Here is an 18,836-nt window from a genome sequence, read left to right as displayed (position 1 = left end):
ATAAAACAAACCCAGCTTAGGTCAGTCCACAAGGACAACACTCCTAAAGCCTGCCTGGAAAGTTCTGTGGACCAGTTCTCAAGCCTTCATCTGCTTCTCTTGATGTTCTGGGCCATGAGTAAGCTTCTCATCAGCTAAGTACAGACCCGATACCTGGAACATCACTGAAACACAATAATGTTGATTTTGGGGTTTGAAGTACATGTTGCATACAGGCGTTGCAACTTTTGACAGCTGTTTCTTTGTTTGGGCACAAATCCAATTATGAGCATAAAAAGCTGTTCTAAATCTGGCTTTGCATGGCACTACCTCTCTGTCTTGGCCAGCAGCACTCCATGCTCTTATAGAAAGAAGTATGTGCCATATATTTTTTTTATTTTTCGAATTTCAATATTGCATCTGTCTGGCCTGCCCAATAGTGATATTGATGCACTTCAGTCAATATTTTGCTCTTTGAGTTTGACTTGATATAGAATGCCCCTCACCTACACCCCAAAGCACAGATACGCTAAGTAGCAGGGGAAAAGTAATGCCAGGGCCCACACAAACATAAAAGACTGCGCCCGCTATTAAAGACCTTTCTAAAAGCTTCTTTTGGATTACTGTCAAAGAAGCAGAATTCCCATAGCTATTCCACCCCTAAGAGCGTTCAAGCAAAATGGTTGTTCCCTTGTTTGAGTGAAGAAGAGATCATCACTATAAAAGGGTCTTCTTCAGGTTTACACCGTCCAAGGAAGTGTAATGCCTGAAGAGGGCAATACAAGCCTCACTCATTTGGAACTTTGTGAAGAAGAACCACAACTGTTCGAAAAAGAGCGCCCAGAAGTTCAATGGTGTTTTTCTTTTTTGCTTTGAGAATGCTGAATATGTTTCAGAGGCAGACTGTGTTATTTTAAAATCAGGGGATTTCTTTAAAGTCCACAGTGGATACTGGTATATCTTATTCGTGACCTGGGATGGCCATTCTGGGATCCTTCATGCCATTCAGTGTGTTTACGCTGTCTTTAATATCACAAAAACATCAATCTACTACAAACTTTTTTTTAGCGGGATGAGGAGACATGCCCTGCTGTTGCCCCTCCCTGCACTTGCAGCACCGAGGTCCCAGGTCCACCGGGGCCCCCAGGCCCTTCGGTAAGTACAGTTTCTTACTTTATAGATTCAATGTTATCATGAAATCGCCTTCAATGACTCACTCACACACTCACCCCTTCACATACTTTATTGCACCACATTACTCACTCAAATGTTTGTTGTATTACACAATTGAAGGGGAAAACAATGGTGAGCTACGATCTACATTCATACTATAAATGCTGCAGCACATACATTATGTAAGGATGAGTATTTGTCTGTATCCAAGATCCTCCAGGGATGTCATCAGTTCATAGTGCATGTGAGAAACACAGTGTATGTCCAGCTAGGAATAGTCTGCAATAGGAAACATTTGGGGAGCTTCAGCTGGAAAGCAAAAAGGTACAATGATTGATGACCCTGTGCTGTTTTAAAATCCATCTGGCCGCTTTTGTCCACTATATTCTCTCTATACCCAGAAAAAGGTGTAAACGACGATGTCCTATCAACGACTATCCGGGACTGAGGCTCTGATCCTTGGTAACAAATTCGGACACTACCGCCCATGTAGGATCCTAACGCAGTTCTTAACCTGTTGCACTTCTATTGAAAATCATGAATTCTTTTAGATGATTTCTAATTGACGCACCCTATAAATGTGACCGTGAACCAAATCCTGTCATGTTCTCTAAAAATTGTGTTTTCTCTTCTCTGTAATTTGAGTAGTAAATTAGAAGGTTTTCAAAAAAATATATAAAAAATATAACAGAGCCTTATATAAGATAAGGGTTTCCAAATACTATGGAATCGTAGTGGCAAAAACATTCTACCCATATTTATGTAAGAACGTGATATGTTACCAATGATGTACTATGTACACTTTCACAGTACTGTAGAAGAGCATTTTCTCAGCTGTTGCCCTTCATCATTCCTGACCATCAGTCATTTTTCCTGAATCTCCTAAATGAGTTGCCATTATCCACTCATATTTCTTCTTTACACATATTCCTCTGATTTCTGCAGAATGAAAAATGAAGCATTTTGTGGACTCTGCTTCCCACCACACTCTTGTGCTTGAAAGCAGAGGTCCACTCTGTGTTCCTGATGACATGGTTCTTTTTTCTAGGGGTAGCAAAATTACTAACATTCTAAAAGAAGAAAATATAATGTTACACATCATGCTGCACCAATAATAACTTAACCATCTGGAATACGAATATTTGGGTAGAAGAAATTGAATATAAGAAAATGGTGTGGGATTTTTTTATTCACACACTACAGATATGAATACAGGCATTACGTTTAATAGACTAAGAGCCTGATTTAGATCTCACGGATGGGTTGCACTGTCACAATAGTGATGGATATCCGATCTGCCGAAATATAAATCCCATACGATACAATGGGATTTATATTTTGGTAGACGGGATATCCGTCACTGTTGTGATGGAGTAACCCGTCCATGAGCAGTAAATTAGGTCCTTAGTCTATTAAACTTTATGCCTGTATTAAAATCTGTAGTGTATGAAAGTAAAAAAATCCCATACTTTCTTATATTCAATTTCTTGTATCCAAAGATTCTTATTCCAGATGGTTAAGTGTTTCTTGCAGCCTCCAAATGTTGACAATAATTCTTCATTTGCCCCATACATTTGTAATTAATTCAAAATACATAACCAACAGCCAGGCTTATGCTAATTGGGGTGGAAGGGCTCCTCTGCTCTCCATTTTGGTGGTACAAGAGGCAACTAACATACATAAAAAGAAAAAAATATAATAGAGTTAATATTGATCACTGTTGAAAATAACGAAATAATGCAACTGTAGGGCAGGTGCAATATATATTTTTAAAATTTCACTTATGTTTTCAGACAGTGTCTACCATTAGTTTTCCAATTAATGACAATGTCATAAGACATGAAACCAGCTGCATGTCAAATTATTGCATTGTTTACTTTCACTCATATTTGAGATGATTTATTGAATCGCTCAGGGTTGTGATGTTGAATAATATTTAACTCTTTGAAATTAGAATTAATCGAGAGGTGCTCTTCCCATTTGTATGTGTAAATACAAATTATTGGTCCTTTGACCATTTAGAAGGCATTTCCTGATTTTCCTACATTTTATTAAACAGTATAAGTAATTATATATGTGTGCAATATGACCTTTAAGTTATTGTTGAAAATCCATTAGAAAGATAAGCAATGACCCCTTTCTATTAAACACCAAAATAAACCCTTATGAAGATATTTAAAAATAGCATCTCAATACAATTGCATCTTATCAAATAGAATCAAACTGGTAATATACTCTCAGGGCAAAACATGTTGTGCAACTGTCTGTAAACGAAGAACTTGCACCCAGTAAGCTCTTTGGGGTAATTTTGATGTTTCCATATTCGAATGCACCCTTACTCCCCACTAAAGGCCAGATTTTTCACCTACCACACATACACTTCACGCACGTCTTGCAATGTTTGAAAGTTAAGTTTTTTAAATATTGTTAATCCTTAAATTCACTCTGAAACCCATTTATACTAAAATATTTTACCATTTCTTTTAAATTTTTGGAGGAAATTATAGCTTAGCCTCTGGTATGACAACTCACTGTCTTACCTATGATATAGCTGCTATGAACATTTTATGGAAGTTTTGAATTTGTCTCTGATCAGAATAATATCCAGCAATCATATATAGAATGCCAAATATTAGACTGTGAAGAGGGGTTCCTCAAAAAAGAAAATCCAACATGAGATTTTGAGAATGGGCAAGTCCCACCAATAGAAAATTCATTTTTGAGGCATTGTAGTTTTTAAAATTATTTCCAACAATGCACATTTTGAACAAGTTAACAGTTTAGGATACTTTACACCAACAGTGGAATCCAATGTGGAAAATATAACAGTGGATGAAGATTGTCAGGGCGGGACATTGGTGGTTGGACATAATCTCTTACACTGTGTGAAGCCTGTTTGCGTGTTTGGACTTTTGTATTACCAAATTTGTTTGCTTTTCCTATTGTGTTCAATTTAAAGAAAAGTAATACATTGATTTGCCATCTCTTATCATTAGGGAGGTCCAGGGCCAAGAGGGATAAAAGGAGAACAGGGTGCACCAGGGCCTAAGGTAAGCAGCTATATTCCAGCAATCTCTTTAGTTTCTATTCCACAATGAGCAGCCTTGTTTACAACTATGTTCCTATATGGTAAGTTATTCCCCTGTATTTTCCTAGGATTACATTTCTCCAGGTTGGAAATGTTTTCGTACAAATGCCATGACACAAAAAAGCCACAAATTTAATAGGGTATACTATTGAGATAATGGATTGAAGGTAATATATTAGGGACGAAGAACACCATTTGTCACTAGGAGCATCTGCTCATAGAAGCAAGAGTCCTCACCCACCAGAAGGTGGAATGCTTTATCATTGGGCCTGCTCCCCGTTGGGCTGTGCTACAATGCCCAACGGGCCCAAGATGGGGGCACTTTACCGTAAATCTTTTGATTTACCTGAAAAGGATTAGATGTATTAGAAAGTACCAGTATAGGAAGATTGGATTTTAAAGTGGGTTAAAATTGACTTTAGATCCTTTGCTGTCTGTTTAATTGGGGATAAAAAATCTTTGCCAAGGTTAAAAGAAGTGAGAGAACCTAGAGGAAATAATGCCCCCAGTTTTTTATATGAATGACCAGTCTCTAGTACTAGAAAAGGGGGGAATTAAATCAGATAGAATTCTTGGTCAGCATGTTTCATGTCTCTGCTGCCCCTAGGGATCAAATGGCATTTCATCAAGACCTGTTAAAATATACCTAATCTTCACTTAGGGAGGGGATCATAATTTAGTGATAAAAAGGTGGCCCCCACATCTGTGAGGAACACTAGAAAAAATGGTTAGATCACCAACTTACACTCCTATATGTAGGTTGAAGTTCCACTACTAGTGACCTTCCTTTATTAAGGAATGATCCCCTTGGAGTATGTGGCCGAAACAATCTCAGGATTGTCTCTGAAAGCGATGTGGTGTCTGATTCGCCTACCCTTCATCTGCGTCCCCTGAAAAGCTGCATTCATGAATTTGGATGGTTTCCATTCACTACTCATTTCTCAATTTAAATCCAAATATGGATGCACAAAACTTGGTAATGATACCCAGGAATGATAAGAACCAGGGAACATGTGGTATACACCAGTGGAAATTAAGACCCTCAAAACTGGGTTTGCGTTAAACAACCTGCAGCATAAAGAGCTGTTATGGTTGAGTGATCACCCCAATGATGACTGATAAAATACTACATTTTGGTACCAATGCTGCTCTAGCTTAGTGCGTTCTTATAGCCACAGTTCTGTTTAGAAAATTGACCATTTTCAAGCTCAACCGTCTGTCTCTATTGGGGAGTCGCTTTGTCCTTATAACGTAACCACTGATAACTGTCTGCAGACATGACGCCAATGGTGCAGGTTAGATAAAGGATGGGGTGTACAGAGGATTTAAATTGCTCACCTCTAGGACTGAAACACATGGTGCTTTACTCTAACTTAAATTAAGGAGGCACACGGGCATAGACATATCACAGATGGTGAAAGCAGAAATCTGCAGAAGCAGCAGAACCAGTCTTGTTCTTATGACTCATCCCTCTTTGCTGTTGATGAATAGGCAGATAACCTCATACTACAGAAAGGGAAGATGCCCTTTGGGCACAAAAACAGCTAGTTTAGTTGGAAATGTTGAAGGTTTGCTAAATATAAATCTCTGGCTGCATGAGCACCTTGCAATGTTCTGTGCAATGGTAATCCTCTCAAGAGAACTCTTTCTAAGGAGGTTGAACCTGAAAGAGTTATGGTCCAACAAGAATATATGTAAACTGTTGGGCCTAGCCCTTTCTGAAGGGTTATTCTAAAACTTTTTGCCTTCCTCCTCCTATTTTTTCTGACCTGTTTTTGTTGGTTTTAGGACTCTGGGCATTTACCACTGCTAACCAGTGTTAAAGTGCATATGCTCTCTGCCTAAACTTTATTGATGATTGGTTTATCCATGATTGGCATATTTGATTTACTAGTAAGTCCCTAGTAATGTGCCCCAGGTGTGCCCAAGGCCTATAAATCAAATGCTACTAGTGGGCCTGCATCACTGAATGCTGTACCCACATCGGTAGCCCTGTAAACATGTCTCAGATCTGCCACTGCAGTGTCTGTTTGTGCAGTTTTAAACTGCCATTCCGACCTGGCAGGTACACCCACTTGCCAGGCCAAACCTGCCCTTTTATTACATGTAAGGTACCCCTTAGGTAGGCCCAAGGTAGCCCCATGGGCAGGGTGCAGTGTATTTAAAGGTAGGATGTGTGATGTTGTGTTTTATATGTCCTAATAGCGAAATACTGATAATTTCGTTTTTCACTATTGCAAGGACTATCTCTCCCATAGGGTAACATGGGGATTGCCTTGAAATATCTTTTAAGTGTAATTTCCCATTGGGAGCTGATAAAGATTTGAAGTTTGGTGTCTCTGAATTCACAATTTAAAAGTTCATCTTTTGATGAAGTTGGTTTTTAAATTGCATGTTTGAGAATACCACTTTTAGAAAGTGGGCATTTTCTTGCTTAGCCATTCTGTGCCTCTGCCGGCCTGTAAAATCCACGTCTGGGTTAGGATACCAGTTGGACTCTTGTGTATTCACTCTAGACAGGCACACAAATCGAGATGAGGTGTGCCTTGCATAAGCTGATGGAACATCACTAGGCGGATGGGCCATCACCAGGCTGATGGGCCTTCCTGAGCTAGAGTGGTAGGAGGAGTTATCACTAAAGCCTAAATTGGGCTGTACCTTTCCTCACACAAAGATGTCTCCACCCCCCTGTAGTGCATCTGGAACCAGCTCAGGTAAAGGCAGGGTCTGTTGCCATATAAAGACTTTCCTTTGTAGTTTGTCTACTTCAGACGCAGAAAGGTGTATAAGTATTTGATCTGTGACACTGTCAAATCAGAACACTTCTGAACCAAAGGAGATTCTGCCAGGAAGAAGAAATGGATACTGTCGAAGGAACTGACACTCTGCCTGATGCTTTGTTGTGCTTACTTGCTGCTTTTTTCCTGGGAGTGAAAGGAGTGGACTTTGCTTTCTACATCCTGCTTACAAGGTTCTCCAAGGGCGTTTTTGTGCTTGCCTCCTGTCAAGAAGTCTCAGGGCCATCAAAGAATTCACCTACCAATGCCTAGGCTTTTCTGCTGAGAGTTCTAACTTGCCAAGTGGAACCAAATCCAGTTCCTGGGCCCTTGGACGTAGAAGGTGATGAACTAAAGGAGAAAATCCATGCATCGACTCCCAGCGTCTGTTTTTATCGATATATCGCTACAAACTTTGACGCATTGCCACTGCAAGCACCGGAGCATGGTCCCTGATCGGCACATCAACCGCAGCTTTCACCGCAGGCCCCAGCATTCCATCGCAGTGTGTTAGAAGAACCACAGCAGCGTGAGTTGTTGAACATCACATCACCGAAATCTGTGATGCAACGTTCCAATGCAGCACCTTTTTCACAGCTGTGGAATCATCGTAGCGCCTGCATCGCCGCTGTCGCATTAACGCAGAATTTCAAAGCATTGTCCCTGGGAACTGATTTTTTCGTGTACGTGGCCTAGCAGTAAGGAACCGAGGGTGCGTGTCGTAAGTTCGTTACCTCACCTCCCCTTCCAGTAAGGAACCAACTCATCGCCTCCCCTGCCTTGCAGTATGTAACCAGTGCTTCACCTCTTCTGGCAGTAAGGAACTGACGAGTCACCTCCTCTGAGAGTAGGAAACCAACACATCGCTTTGCTTTTACGGTGGCTCATGTCCCCTGCGCCTCGCACCGTCTTTGATTTTGACACATCTAAGCTACTTTGTGCTAAAATTAAGGCATCCATTGATTTCTATGAACTGAACTTGCTTAATCTTTGAAAAGTGATATATTTACTTACGTGTGTTGGATTTTTGTTGTTTTGGTCTTGTTCTATACAGATTAATATTGGCTACACTGGTGTACACTCAGTTTGTAGTGTTTTCACTGTGTGTGTGTGTGTACAAATGCTTCACACATTGCCGCTGAGATAAGCCTGATTGCTCGTGCCAAGCTACCAAGGGTGTGAGAAGGTGTTATCTTTGCTGTGTGACTCCCTTACCCTGACTAGAGTGAGGGTCCCTACTTGAATAGGGTACAAACCACTGCCAACTAGAGACCCCATTTCTTACTTAACCAATCTTCTTTAGCAGAAAGATCCATTCTGGTTTGGAAATCCTGACTTCCAGATTGGAAAGAGTCACAATCTTTCTGTATCAGGACCAGCAGCTAAAGGCTGGCTTGATTCCAAGTGCACAAGACACAGTAGCTGCAGACCGGTTAGAGATCAAAACCAATCAGTAATCTTTCTAGCTAAAATATGAAGGACAGTGGTAGGTGTCACACTGCAGAAGGAGACCCCACAAGCCCTTCTTCAGACCAGCATCAGCACAGTGGGAGTAGGTTGAGATCATATCAGTCCTTTGGAGCCGCAGCCCAAACAGCACAAGAAAACCCCTTCCTATTCTCTTTTCTACCCACGCTGAGAGTTTCTCCCCCTCAGAAGAGTGAAGATTTGAATTTTAGGCTCTTAATATGCTTTTTCTCCTCACAATGGTTAAAACATCCACCAATCCAATCCTTTACAGGGAAGGATTCTGCCAACCTGTGGGTACTGTACTCCCTTCAGAAAGGACCCATGCATTCTTCATGCTGTCACAGTGTTGTGTCCCAAATCCATGGCCCAGTTGGGCTTGGCTACACCGTGAGGCCTCCCTGTTCCTTACCCCGGTTCAAGCAAAACCTGAGCCAGGAAATAAAAGACGCCCTACCCAGGAGCCTATCCTAGGTCACACTGCCACTCCTCTCAGGATATACAGCAGGACCTCTGTACTGCAGGACCTCCGTCCTGCAATTACCCATTGCGGAGGACCCGCCACAAATGTGGGCCTCCATCACGACTGCGGGGCCTCTGCCATGAGTGTGGAGGCCCTTCGTGAATTGGCCCCAAAGTAATGTAATTATATTTTAATAAAAAGTAACGTGCATTATTCTTTAATTCAAAAAAGGTTATTAAATATATTATAATTAAATAATAGATATGTACCATTTTCAGATTTTTTAAAACATTTATTTACATGTATTTTATTATGAGATATAGCAATTTAATTGAATTTAACATTATTTCCTATGGGATTTCTTTTTATGTCCCCCACCTCCATTATGTTCTATGGGAGGCTCTTGCAGCTTCAGTGGTTTGACATGTGTGGTGCGAGACGTCTGCTCTGAGCTGGAGTAATTTCCTATTGTTTTGGTACCTTTTGGCTGTAGTAACTTTAGAAATGCAGTTTGGGAATAGCAATAGGCTTCTACTTTTTGTGGGTGCATGTCTCTCCTCAAACACATCCCCGATCCTCTCTAACCTCCTGCCTACTCCTTCCTAAACCCCTCCCATTTATTCATATGTATTCCCCATTTTTCAATGAATCCCACCAGTCACTCCTACATTTACTATTAAAACGTGTACCTATGTGCTTATAGACTCTGCGCGCGGGGTGGAGATCTCTGCACAGAAAAAGATAGGAGCAGCTCAGACGGAACCTGCGCATGTAAGTTTGTGAATAGCATTTTGTAGTGCATTTGCAATGCTGATGCTGTACTACAATACATACTACCAAATGCAGTTTGTGAATCAGCCCCCAATGCGGCCAGCGGTGCTCTCGAGACTGACCTAAAAATGTAGCTTAAGTCAGAGAGGTGGAGATTCCTAGGTAATGAGAATCTAGTAAGAAGAGTGCCTGGATCTTCTGTGGCACAATAGAGGTGCCAATTACGATCCGTCAAAAATTTACCCCGTACGACTCGTATCCGGTCTTTTTACCGTACGAATCGTACAAGTGCCGTACAAACTGCCAATTACGATTCGCATGGGAAAAAGACCATACGAATCGCATTGGGAATAATTCTCCACACGTCCTCGGGTCGGAAAATGTGTCCGACACGTCCTCGGACGAATCACCGTACAAATGTGAAAAGTGAAGTCCGACCGCGGAATCACGATCCATCCCGTGCATCAGAAGTTACAACCGTATGGAAAAAACACCGTCCGCACCGAACACCCATAGCAACCATGGAGACATGTGCCCGCATACGCGCCGACCCCCCCCAGCCCCCGTACGTACACGCCGACCCCCCCAGCCTCCGTACGTACGCGCCGGCCCCCCCCAGCCCCCGTACGTACGCGCCGACCCCCCCAGCCCCCGTACATACGTGCCGACCCCCCCAGCCCCCGTACATACTTGTCGAACCCCCCGTGTATGTACACCCGTGTACGTGTCGTACCCCCGTTTATGTACACCCGTGTACATGTCGTACCCCCGTGTATGTACACCCCTGTACGTGTCGTACCCCTCCGTGTATGTACACCCCTGTACGTGTCGTACCCCCCGTGTATGTACACCCCTGTACGTGTCGTACCCCCCCTGTATGTACACCCGTGTACGTGTCGTACCCCCGTGTACGTTCGTGTCATACCCCCGTGCATGTACACCCGTGTACGTGTCATACCCCTCTGTGTATGTACACCCGTGTATGTGTCGTACCCCCCGTGTATGTACACCCCTGTACGTGTTGTACCCCCGTGTATGTACACCCCTGTACGAGTCGTACCCCCCCCTGTATGTACACCCGTGTACGTGTCGTACCCCCGTGTACGTTCGTGTCGTACCCCCGTGCATGTACACCCGTGTACGTGTCGTACCCCTCCGTGTATGTACACCCGTGTAGGTGTCGTACCCCCGTGTATGTACACCCCTGTACGTGTCGTACCCCCTGTGTATGTACACCCCTGTACGTGTCGTACCCCCCCTGTATGTACACCCGTGTACGTGTCGTACCCCCGTGTACGTTCGTGTCGTACCCCCGTGCATGTACACCCGTGTACGTGTCGTACCCCTCCGTGTATGTACACCCCTGTACGTGTCGTACCCCTCCGTGTATGTACAGCCGTGTACGTGTCGAACCCCCCGTGTATGTACACCCCTGTACGTGTCCTACCCCTCCGTGTATGTACACCCCTGTACGTGTCGTACCCCGTGTATGTACACCCCTGTACGTGTCGTACCCCTCCGTGTATGTACACCCCTGTACGTGTCGTACCCCCGTGTATGTACACCCCTGTACGTGTCGTACCCCTCCGTGTATGTACACCCCTGTACGTGTCGTACCCCCGTGTATGTACACCCCTGTACGTGTCGTACCCCTCCGTGTATGTACACCCCTGTACGTTTCGTACCCCCGTGTATGTACACTCCTGTACGTGTCGTACCCCCCCCTGTATGTACACCTGTGTACGTGTCGTACCCCCGTGTACGTTCGTGTCGTACCCCCGTGCATGTACACCCGTGTACGTGTCGTACCCCTCCGTGTATGTACACCCGTGTAGGTGTCGTACCCCCGTGTATGTACACCCCTGTACGTGTCGTACCCCCTGTGTATGTACACCCCTGTACGTGTCGTACCCCCCCTGTATGTACACCCGTGTACGTGTCGTACCCCCGTGTACGTTCGTGTCGTACCCCCGTGCATGTACACCCGTGTACGTGTCGTACCCCTCCGTGTATGTACACCCCTGTACGTGTCGTACCCCTCCGTGTATGTACAGCCGTGTACGTGTCCAACCCCCCGTGTATGTACACCCCTGTACGTGTCCTACCCCTCCGTGTATGTACACCCCTGTACGTGTCGTACCCCGTGTATGTACACCCCTGTACGTGTCGTACCCCTCCGTGTATGTACACCCCTGTACGTGTCGTACCCCCGTGTATGTACACCCCTGTACGTGTCGTACCCCTCCGTGTATGTACACCCCTGTACGTGTCGTACCCCCGTGTATGTACACCCCTGTACGTGTCGTACCCCTCCGTGTATGTACACCCCTGTACGTTTCGTACCCCCGTGTATGTACACTCCTGTACGTGTCGTACCCCCCCCTGTATGTACACCTGTGTACGTGTCGTACCCCCGTGTACGTTCGTGTCGTACCCCCGTGCATGTACACCCGTGTACGTGTCGTACCCCTCCGTGTATGTACACCCCTGTACGTGTCGTACCCCTCCGTGTATGTACAGCCGTGTACGTGTCGAACCCCCCGTGTATGTACACCCCTGTACGTGTCGTACCCCCGTGTATGTACACCCCTGTACGTCAGAGTCGTACCCCCACCACAACATCCTAAGTACGGAGCGCACCCCAGGCCCCAACATCACAACCGCATGTACGAGTCGTACCAAGCCAGAGACAAGGACAGCACTGTACAACAAAATGGCCCATGTACACCCCGTACACACGCTAAAAACGCACGTACACAACCAGGACAAACCAAAACAACACAAGAATACACCATTCGAATGGCACAAAGCCACAAAACATGTCCAACAACCACTAAAACAACACATTCACTGACCTGCAACTGCCAAAAACAAACAGAGGCCCAAAACACCACCACTCCTTATAACGCACCCACCCAAACTTCAAACACAGCCACACCCACCAATGGACCAATAAAAAGGGCCCACACACACAAACCATGAGCCTTTGCAACAGACTCACTGCTGCCAGACCCCACAGACAACCTACAGCACCATACTACAAGCTTTACCACACCTTACACTTGCACACCTTCACACAACCACCTTCACAAACACCCCCTCATCACATTCACACACACACACACCTGCACAACCACACCCACACACCCACAACCATCCACACACCCCCCCCCATCCACCCCCACACCCCTCACCATGCCCACTAACAAGAATCCAAAGTTCAGTAACCGAGAGTTGGAGGTCCGTGTCGATGAAATCCTCAGAGTCGAGCCACACCTCTTTGGAACATTGGTCAGACAGACCAGCATGTCAGCAAAAACAGCCATGTGGCAGACCATCGTCGATGCTGTGAATGCTGTTGCGGACACCAGAAGGAACAAGCATGAATGCCAAGCCAGGCGGTACGATCTGCGGAGGAGGGTCCGAGCCAAGATGACGGATGAACACAACCAGGCCAACGTCACTGGAGGAGGGCCGTCCCGCAGACCCGTACACTACCATCCCTGGGAGGAGAGGGTGATGGCCATACTGCCGGTGGAGGCAGTCGAAGGATTAGGAGGACTCCGAGACCCGGATGAGTACACAAACAACGCACCTCACATGGGGGGAACGTCATCCACAACCAAACTCACAAACAGGCACGCAACCACCCCAAGCTATCGCATGACTCAACCACACTCCATGAACACGCACATGCCACTGGCGCCACCATGCCCCATGCACCCAGCTGGACAATGTCAAGTCACAGGCCACAGAAGACACCAACACATGACACGGTCAGCCGGATGGCGGGAGGGTGGGCCCCAAAAATCACATAGTGCAACTCAGAAGCAGACAACAATGCCCTCTGCCCATATGGCCTAGGTCACAGCCAGACAAACAGTGTGTCCCCACACAGGAAAGACTCGCCAGCAAATGACGGACGCCTTGCATTAACACATGGGGGTGAAGGCACTGTTTTGCACATGACAGCAGCTAATGAACAGCCAACACTGTGAAAGAGTGGCAGCACACACCACCACAGCAGCAGCGCACACACAGACACTACACCCAATGGGTGCCTGGAGATCAGAAACAAACTCACATCAACAAGCCAAGGGCCATTCAAAGATCTGCTAACAGTGTGTGCCCAGGAAGCTGGGCTGAGGTGACAGAGGGTGACACACAGAGGGAGGGAGAGGGGGACAGAGAGGGAGGGAGACACAGGGAGATGGACAGAGGGAGGAGGCTGACACACAGAGGGAGGGAGAGGGGGACAGAGAGGGAGGGAGAGGGGGACAGAGAGGGAGGGAGACACAGGGAGACGGACAGAGGGAGGAGGCTGACACACAGAGGGAGGGAGAGGGGGACAGAGAGGGAGGGAGAGGGGGACAGAGAGGGAGGGAGACACAGGGAGACGGACAGAGGGAGGAGGCTGACACACAGAGGGAGGGAGAGGGGGACAGAGAGGGAGGGAGAGGGGGACAGAGAGGGAGGGAGACAGGGAGACGGACAGAGGGAGGAGGCTGACACACAGAGGGAGGGAGAGGGGGACAGAGAGGGAGGGAGAGGGGGACAGAGAGGGAGGGAGAGGGGGACAGAGAGGGAGGGAGACACAGGGAGACGGACAGAGGGAGGAGGCTGACACACAGAGGGAGGGAGAGGGGGACAGAGAGGGAGGGAGAGGGGGACAGAGAGGGAGGGAGACACAGGGAGAGCAAATCAGCCTTTTGGTGTGTGGGAATGTCTGCTCGTCAGCAGGTGGACTGCGTGCATGTAGACAAGGGTGGCCAGTGCCAGAACCCCCCCTCTCCTCCATGGCAAAACACAGGGCCATGTCACAACCTGTGCACGAGCACAACGACAGCTACCTGCATCATTGAAGTGTGTGGAACAACTTCATGTGCCCACGTACAGTGCAACACGGAAGGCGCCAATGCACGGCTTGCCACACCTGCCCACTCCACTGCTGACTGCAGTCATACTTGACGCAGCAAGTAAGACTGTGCCACACATAGTTAAAGTCGCCAAAGCTGTGCCCAAGAGACACACCCATGCACAAGTGCACTGTGAGTGGAATGCAAGACAGATCCCAATTCCCAGAGGAAATGTTCCAACCTTGAAACTAATGAAACATGGATGTTGCATGGAACAAAATGTAACATTGTCTCTCTCACACACAGGTCAACCTCGTGGTTCACCCCCCAACACTGGGGGGGAAGACTCACAGGACCCGGCTCTGTGGGAGGCCGATCCCACCGGCAGCGACGACTCTCACCACTCTGTGGACGACCCCGACCAACCTGGCCCCTCTGGTGTCCAACGACCTGCAGCACCTGCGTCAGGTACAACGGGGCCATCCACCACCCCCACTCCTGCCACATCCCAGGAGACACCCAGGATCCCTGCCCCACCACCACAAAGCAGCCAGGCTGGCCAGGAGGGAGACGGTGTCCCGGGCACCCAGGAGGAGGCAGGCAACAATGCCAATGCCACCCCTCAGGGGTCCCGGAGACCCGATGTGCCCACAAGGGCAGGCCAGGTGCAAGTGGGCAGGGGTGGTGGGAGTGGAGGACGGCGGAGGCGCCAGCCTGACCAGTTGGCTGGGGATCCGGTATATTCCCATGTCCGTAACATCCTGGACACATACCGGCAGGACACCACGGGCATGGCCCAGGTTGTGTCCGTCCTCGAGGGGATCAAGACCCAGCAGGCCCAGCAACATGCGGAGCTACATGCCTGTCTACTGCAACACCAACGGAGGATGGAGGACAGACAGGCTGAGCTTGTGACGGTGTTCACGGGAATTCACACTACACTCCGTCGGATGGCCGACAACATGGCCGACCCTCCCTGTGCCAGAAGGCGTAGAACATCACCACCCACAGGGAGAGATCAGGAGGAGGAGGAGGAAACATCCGATGGAGCATCCCAAACATCGTCACGGCCTGCTTCTGAGGGTCCCCGCAGGAGGGCGGGTCATCCACGGAAAAGACCGTGAGGGTCGGCGCTACATCACCATCTCCCAGGACACCTGGCCTGGCACCTGGCCCACTGGAGCAACAGCATCACAGCATCAAAAGACATTCTCTGCCACATGGCATTGCTGGTCACTGTCTGACCAATGTTGACAAAGACTGTGGCATGGACTCTGAGGATTTCCAATGGCAAGGTCACCAACTCCCCTACTGAACTTTGGATTCCAAACTCCCGGAAAGCCCCTCACGTCATACCCCCCCCCCCACCCCCCCACAAAAATAAAAAGTCACACCATGAAGAGAAGATGCCTGCTGGTTGCAATATTACCTCACATGTGTCTTGTAAAGTTTAAACATGCCTGAGTTCTCTTTTGACTTCAACCATCCACACCCTGGGGCCTGAGTCTGGCACAGGACACACGGGTCACAGTGTATTAGGCAAGACAGACATGGAGCACCATACACTCCCGTGATGGGCCCAACCAGCTGAGGGGGTGGCCGCACAACCGTGCCGACAGACATATTGAGTACAGCAACAGTCATGCGCAGAGGTCAGGGATCATGTCCAGTGTCCTGGGGGGCACCCAGGTATGTGTAGACAGGTGGCAGAACCATGTCCTGCAAGCTTGAGTCCGGTGGATGTAGATAATGGGGGCCTGGCCAACGTTGGATGCATGGGGATGGCACATGTCACAATACCCACACAGTCATGGACATCATGCACAATACACAGTCTCTTCCCACACACACAGCTTGCATCTTGCTACTCGACACATAGACACATAGCCACTATCAGGGAAAACCATGCCAGACATGCCGGATGCACCGTGGCAACACACCAGCATTGACTGAGAAGAGGCACCTTGGAGGCATAGGGACACCTTTATTAGTCATGTATTCGGGAATGCAGAGGCAACTCGGAGTACACATACACAGATCATGTGGAGGAACATGTGGGTCCAACACTGGAACCACCCTTCTGCAGCACAAATGCGTGATAGCCATGGAACTGGCACACAAGTGTCGGCTAACAGCTAAACACCCCCTGCTGCTCACGGAGAGGCTGCCATACACCATTGATACTCTGATGTGGAAGTCCCACACCATGTCAAGCCAATGCAAACTGTATGTGTCCGAGGGCAGTGTTACACACATTGATGCCATCATCACAATCCACTATCCCATCACAGATGACTGTCAACTAGTCTGACCATCTATTCAGGTGTACCCAGCTGCATGTCATGTGTACCATGGTGATGCAACATGTCTGCAGAGGAACCAAACATCGACAGGGGCAGTGTGCATACATCGTGAACAACTGCCACACCCAATACACCCCTGATGTATCCCTTACCCTAAGGAGACTTCCAAACGTGTCCGTGCCTGTAACGCTGAGTCAGCACACAATGACGTGTCCATGAGGAATAGCAGTGCCACAACAATGCAAGCAGCAGACGGCATGCGCAAGTACCTGGGGAAGAGAGACACACAAGAAGTCAGCCACAAAAAGCACAGCCACTTGCATGTGCATTTACTCGACACATGTATGGATGACAACATGCTAGGTCACAATTATGACTGGGGAAATACAACCATCACTGGCACCATCACTCCAGTGACACACCCACACACACCTCTGACTCACGTGCCATACATGCATGTGGAGACACACATCACAACACATGCCACACGGGGACCAATGCGTGCACACTCAGACACTGGTACTCACCACTAAGCAAAGAAGTCGAGTATGAGCCGATTCCGGATGTCCTCTTGTGGCTCCACATCCTCCACATCACTAGCCCCATTGCCAAGACCTTCGTCCTCCACGGGTGGATGGTCCTCGTCATCTTGATCCAGGATGAGTGGCACAGCTTTCTCAACTGCCATGTTGTGCAGCATGCAGCAGACCATGAAGATTTTGCAGACCTTCGCCGGGGCATATGGGAGGGCGCCGCCGGTCTTGTGGAGGCACCTGAATCGGCTCTTCAGGAGGCCAAATGTCCTCTCTATCACTCGCCTTGTCCGGCCATGGGCGGTGTTGTAGCGGAGCTGGGCCGGCGTGATGGGGTTGCGGAGAGGTGTGATCAGCCATGGCATGTTGGGATAGCCAGCGTCCCCTACATGGAAAGCACATGGACATAAGCAGGACAGGAGAAGCGGTCGTGCTGGAAGTGGAAGCAAAATACAGGACTGCCAGAGTGTACCCACCAACAACACATGCTCGTTCGTTGCGCAGCTGCGTCATCATTTCAGGCACCCTGCTACGCCTCATGATGTAGGCATCGTGTGCTGATCCTGGAAAACTAGCACAGACATGTGAAATCACCATGTTGGACAGACACACCACAAGGGCATTGATGGAGTGGTAGTGCTTGCGATTCCGGTACGCTACCTCCTGTGCCTGTGGTGGTACCAAAGCAACATGTGTCCCATCTATGGACCCAATGACATGGGGCATCCCTCCCAGGGCATAGAATCCACGCTTGACCACAGTCAACTGTTCAGGGGTAGGAAAATGGATGAAGTCATCAAGGTGAATCAACATGGCCTCTAAGAAATCATGCAGCACACGGCAGAACATGCTCTGGGACATGCCACCAACATGAGCTATGGTATTTTGAAAGGTACCCGTGGCTAGAAAATGTAGGGCTGCCATTACCTTCAACTTGGGTGTCAGTGCCGTAGGATACCTGTGCAGCGGTTGCAGGTGTGGTGCCAGTCTCGCCGTCAAATCCAGAATCAACCGTTCGGGAAAGCGGTAGCACCGGATACAGTCATTCTCCCGCATGGCAGCCAAGTCCGGAATTGCTCGGGGAAGAGGCGGCGCTCTGCAGTAATTTGGAAGTGACAAGGAAGAGTGAGTGCACCACAACAACAATTTATATGTACTGAGCACATTTTAATCTGTCTATACACATATGCTACATACGGAGTCATGTATGTGCCACATGCCCTGGACACGTATGGCTGGCAGGTGACACTCCTACCAAGACCCAGCTACACACGGAGATTCTGAACCTCCACATGCCATGGCATGGGATTAGCTGTGTCCCAGTGCAAGTGAACAGCCAGACGCAACACAGGAGTGACATACATCCACACATCAGCAGAAGTGGGATGTCGATTGCAGAGACTGGTAGCGGAACACTAGAGCCACA

The 18,836-nt window shown here is 47.9% G+C and overlaps 1 protein-coding gene across 2 annotated transcripts in view; it reads left to right on the top strand.

The window, feature by feature from the left end:
• The window catches only part of COL20A1 (collagen type XX alpha 1 chain), a 537,383-nt gene that overhangs the window by 426,513 nt on the left and 92,034 nt on the right, over nt 1-18,836 (top strand). For both annotated transcript variants that reach the window (XM_085619699.1, XM_085619698.1), the window contains exons 30-31: nt 1,048-1,134; nt 4,149-4,202. In XM_085619699.1, the coding sequence (XP_085475825.1) occupies nt 1,048-1,134; nt 4,149-4,202 (141 nt within the window). The remainder of the gene's footprint in view (nt 1-1,047; nt 1,135-4,148; nt 4,203-18,836) is intronic.

The sequence above is a fragment of the Triturus cristatus genome, chromosome 7 (assembly GCF_964204655.1).
Source record: "Triturus cristatus chromosome 7, aTriCri1.1, whole genome shotgun sequence".
NCBI classification, from domain to species: Eukaryota; Metazoa; Chordata; class Amphibia; order Caudata; family Salamandridae; genus Triturus; species Triturus cristatus.
The sequence above is the reverse complement of the archived record's forward strand: the minus strand, read 5'-3'. Positions and strand labels throughout refer to the sequence as shown.